A 4514-nucleotide genomic window follows, 5' to 3' on the forward strand; every position below is an offset into this window, starting at 1 on the left:
TGATTACTATAGGGTACCCGTATCTCCGATACGGGGCCCTAATAAATAAAATTAAACAATTGTTCTATATATGTCTTACTGTACTTTACATTGCAGAATATCATTATAATACAACAATGTTTCTCTTATGTTCCCCTAAAGTAACATTCTGTTTAGTTTGTTTATTTAGTAGAGTCAATACAGTAAAGGTCTTATATGTAAATACATGTAGTTCAGTAGCCTGTTGAATTGCTTATATCTAAACTGCATTCTTATTGTGATGTCAGACCATAGAGATGAGATTTCTCCCATTGCTCCTCGCATGAAAACATTGTTTGAAATAAAGGCAGACATTGGATTTTTTAAATACAGTCATAATAATGAAAGTAACAAAGTGTTGTGTTTTGCAGTCACTATATCAAAATGGTTGCCAGGTTGAGGATGAAGAGCACTCCTCTTTGGATTGTGCAACCGTTTTTGAAAAAAAGTCCTTTAATGGTAAAATTGACTGGGTTTATTCCACCTACAGGTAACTTAACAGTGAGAAAATAGATGCCTGCTACAAGAGAATTTCACTGAGACTTTACTAAGACAGGAAGGTACACCCCCTTACTACATCCACTTCCATATTTGTATGTAATTGCGCTTACCTGGCCCTGCCTCTGAAGGGTCTTGAGAAGAAGCAGACTGGCTTGAACCGGCATCACCTCCGCTTTCTGAATCAGCCCATCTACTCCTCCGCTTCTTCCTCAGTTTTTCTCCCCTCTTCTCCATTCCTGAGAAAAGGGGATCAGATTGGTGTAACATCACAACAGACAAACATAGTTGTATATTATCTAATAATTTAGTGACTCTGGCACAACTTTAATCTAACAACCACTATAACAATATCATGATGTACTAGACACAATCTCTATTGAAGCTCACAGTATCAATCTACATAACAAAATCTGTCAGAATGTGGTGTGAATACTAGTGCGGATATCATCTTCTCAAGTGGAAACTCACATATGTATCACATTACAAACCATAAACATCTGAGTTAAAATTAACTACCTTTGTGAAAACTGATGTAATTCAACTTTTTTTAATATGAAGATTTTATGCGAGTACTTATTGTTACGGTGATACTACAGCTTCAATGTTCCATTCTTCATAATGAACAGTACAATTTGATTCATACATAGTTGGGGCCTCAAGTTAATAGCTGGTGCATGCATGTCGATAACTGTATCAATGCTACAACATGCGGCATATATGTTGTTTACAACAGTAGGCTACAATGGTCACCCATACAAGCTTGAGTAAACCCAATATCCCAACATTACTGTTTGTATTTGTAAGGCTGAGATTCGACCCTGTTAGTCAAAATCGGACCTGGAATTTAATGATTCCATTCTTTTTGTACTTAAACATAAATTTAAACAAGGCAGAGTTTGCATGCAATCCGGTGTTCTCTACCTGCGGGCGCACAGTGAACAAAAGGCCACAACTTCGTATATAATGGGGCAAGAGACTTGATTTTAGTATGTCACACTGCATCATCCCAACAGGTACACATACACAAAATTTGGCAATAATAGATAAACAAGTTTATGGGTTGTGCAGTGAAACAATTGGTGCATAGACTGATTGGCTGATAGACAGACCAACTGATGGAGTGCAAACCTATAGTCTCCTTCAGTGATAGGTAGGAGATCAACAAGCAGGGTTACATCTATCACAAGATGTGGTTGAACTTCTGTTAAGTGGAGTTGACTGAAGGTTTACCATACAGTATCTATTGCTTCCATGGTAACGGTTGAAATTTATTATAACACATGGATATAACACATGGATATTAACTTTAATGGTAAAGTGTGGTGATTTCACAAGGATTATTTTCTGGTATCCAGTACTTATGGAACAGCCTTAAGATAACAAATCACCTTCAACATCCTCAATGTCTCCCTCGTTTCCATCATCCAGTCGTCCCATGCATCTCGTCAACTGTTTGACCTGCTGACGGAAGAACTTGTAGGCATCACTGCTTTGGTTGAACAGAAACCTGGCAACATAAAGACACACTCACAATAGACATTTTTATGCAAAGCTGAAAAAATTGTGCTTGAAATTTATGAACCATCTCTATTCCTCTTCCAAAACTTCATGAGCAGCATAAATGAAAACGTTATTACGATCAACATAAGGACCAGGGGAGCCTACATCTACACCTGTTAAATGTCATGTTATTGCTTCAAAAAACACTAAATTCAAGGAATTAATTTCAATCATTATAATGTACAAACACTAAGTATGACTCATAACGTTGCCTGTAACCTCATTAAATCTGTTATTATTAAATACGTCCTTAAATGACCTCAGATGTTCATATGATGCTGAACCCTTTAAACCCAACCTAATGATATTTAAGCTTGGCTAGAACATTAACCTTATGCAACAAAAGACAAAATGTGGTGGAAATCAATACATAAATGGAAAATATGTTGCACAGAAAACACAAAATTTGGTGACAATCCATACAGAGACAGAAAAGACATTTAAAGAAGTCAAAAGGTGAGGGCTTGGACAAGGAATACATCTATCAGGAACTAGAAAATGTCAAGACATGAATGCTGCTGAGACCTTCCTTTCTAAAAATAATCAGTGAGTCTTGACGTTTGAACCTGAAACACTAACTCATCCCAGATATTCTCATACTTTGTTTAATGATAAAAATCTATTGAGAAATGAAGACACCACAGTGACAACACTGAATTTGTTTTTTCTATAAACAGTATAAGAGACCAGTAGGCCTTGACCTTGGAACCTCGAATTATGAACTCATCTCAGGTATTCTCATTCTTATTTTGTTTAATCAAAGCCCCCTCCCCCAATTAAAATGAGGGGAGCATGAAAACATAATGATGGGGAATAATACCTACCAATATGAAGGGTTGCTGACATTTTCGCACATGGTTCTTCCTTCAAACTCGGAACCATTCTCTGCAACTTGGACTGCAAATCTTTCAATAGTTTCTCGTAGGTGCAGGTCCTCTGGTGGATAAACTAGAAGCAGCTTATCAGTATCGAATTCTCTTGGGGTTTAACCTTCATTGGTATCAGAATCAACAAATTCGTACTTGAAAAACCTGACGTTTTCCTTCTAATACACAAGCACTGGACTACATTGTGATAGGAGGTAGAACTGTTCAATGACACAAACTTCTACTTTCCTGAAATAATATTACATCACCTTTTTCTGTTTTTACCTGTACTACATACACGATGACTTACCATATAAAAACTGTTAAGGGAAACTTATGTTAAAGATTACATAAGCAAAATATTATAGAGACTATTTCTTCAGCCGGACTAACTTTGATTGTTGTTATATTTTCTCTGCATATTGAGCTAGTTTGGTAATAGGGTAACATGAATAAGAGTAGTATGCTTCCACCGGGGATCGAACCCCGGCCCCAAGTTTCCAGCTACCGATTGAGCTAAAGGGAAATTCCCTCTTGCGCTTAGCTAGAAGGCAACCATAATCCTATAAACAATGAAATCTTTTTAACAACATGTATATGGAGGTATAGCAAGGAAATAGAGAAAGGGATATAGGTATACTTGAAATGATATCATTCACTGTTGATTAGCACAATGCTAAAAATATGGATACATGTTTTTATTGGGAGTTAAATACCTTCATTCTCTCTTTTCACCGATTGTTTTTCAGGTTCTGGTAAATCAAACATGTCACCCATCTTCATTTTCTGTGGTGGTTGCCTAAAATAGAAACATTCAATAACCACACACTGAACTTATTTAAATAATTTTCACATTTCTTCCGCAAATTGAAGAAATTATACTGTAAAGCTATTATATTTTAAATATTTTTTGCACTAAATATATTTTTTTCTTAGTAAGGTTTTAAAAGCCTATTTGAAGTAAGTTATAATGACTATTTTTCATTTAACCTTATCCAAATTAAGAATGTGACATTTTTCCAGCAAAGTTAATCTGCTACAATTGAAACTTATAAAATAAGAACAATTTTACTAAGTTTTAACAAGGTTATTGTAAAGCAGTACATAATACGCCCATCACACATTAACCTTCACATGAAGTTTGAATTAAATCCATTGAAAATTACTCAAGATATCGAGCGGACACTGTGCGTGCCAGACCAATCGCCCGCTCACGTGATTACATAATACATCCCTTCTATTGAAGGGCATATAAAAACCAGTCTCTCACTCATTCTGTATGTGAGAAGTTTAGACAACAAAACTTACCTAGGTGGAGAATCCTCTTTTCTCATTTCATAATTGAGTTTAACTGAAATGAAGATGCATACAGGGATCAAACTAACTTCATGTTTGTAAGGAAACTATGCTGTTTGAGTGTTTACGTATGAGATTAGTTTAATATTGTACTTGTACAATGGATTAAAAAAAAAGTTTTTAAGTTTTCTATTCACCTCATATTTAGATATTTGTTTTTATCCCTAAAATGATTCATATAGATTAAATACAAACAAGAGGTCCAATCGGCCT

At 35.4% G+C, this 4514-nt stretch overlaps 1 protein-coding gene across 2 annotated transcripts; it reads right to left on the bottom strand.

The window, feature by feature from the left end:
- Window positions 1–69: 69 nt before the first annotated feature.
- LOC110444713 (SURP and G-patch domain-containing protein 2-like) lies at window positions 70–4383 on the bottom strand. Of its 2 annotated transcripts, XM_021489075.1 has the most exons (5): window positions 4254–4383; window positions 3662–3744; window positions 2904–3027; window positions 1908–2026; window positions 70–755 (listed from the first exon to the last, which is right to left on the bottom strand). In XM_021489075.1, exons 1-5 carry the CDS (start codon window positions 4277–4279, stop codon window positions 592–594), a joined length of 516 nt encoding a protein of 171 aa, XP_021344750.1. In that variant the 5' UTR covers window positions 4280–4383; the 3' UTR covers window positions 70–591. The 2 variants fall into 2 exon arrangements, with proteins under 2 accessions (XP_021344750.1, XP_021344751.1); XM_021489076.1 differs by lacking the exon at window positions 4254–4383 and having other exon boundaries at window positions 2904–3037; window positions 3662–3682.
- Window positions 4384–4514: the final 131 nt, after the last annotated feature.

Source organism: Mizuhopecten yessoensis, unplaced genomic scaffold, assembly GCF_002113885.1.
Source record: "Mizuhopecten yessoensis strain PY_sf001 unplaced genomic scaffold, ASM211388v2 hete_36164790, whole genome shotgun sequence".
Lineage (NCBI taxonomy): Eukaryota > Metazoa > Mollusca > Bivalvia > Pectinida > Pectinidae > Mizuhopecten > Mizuhopecten yessoensis.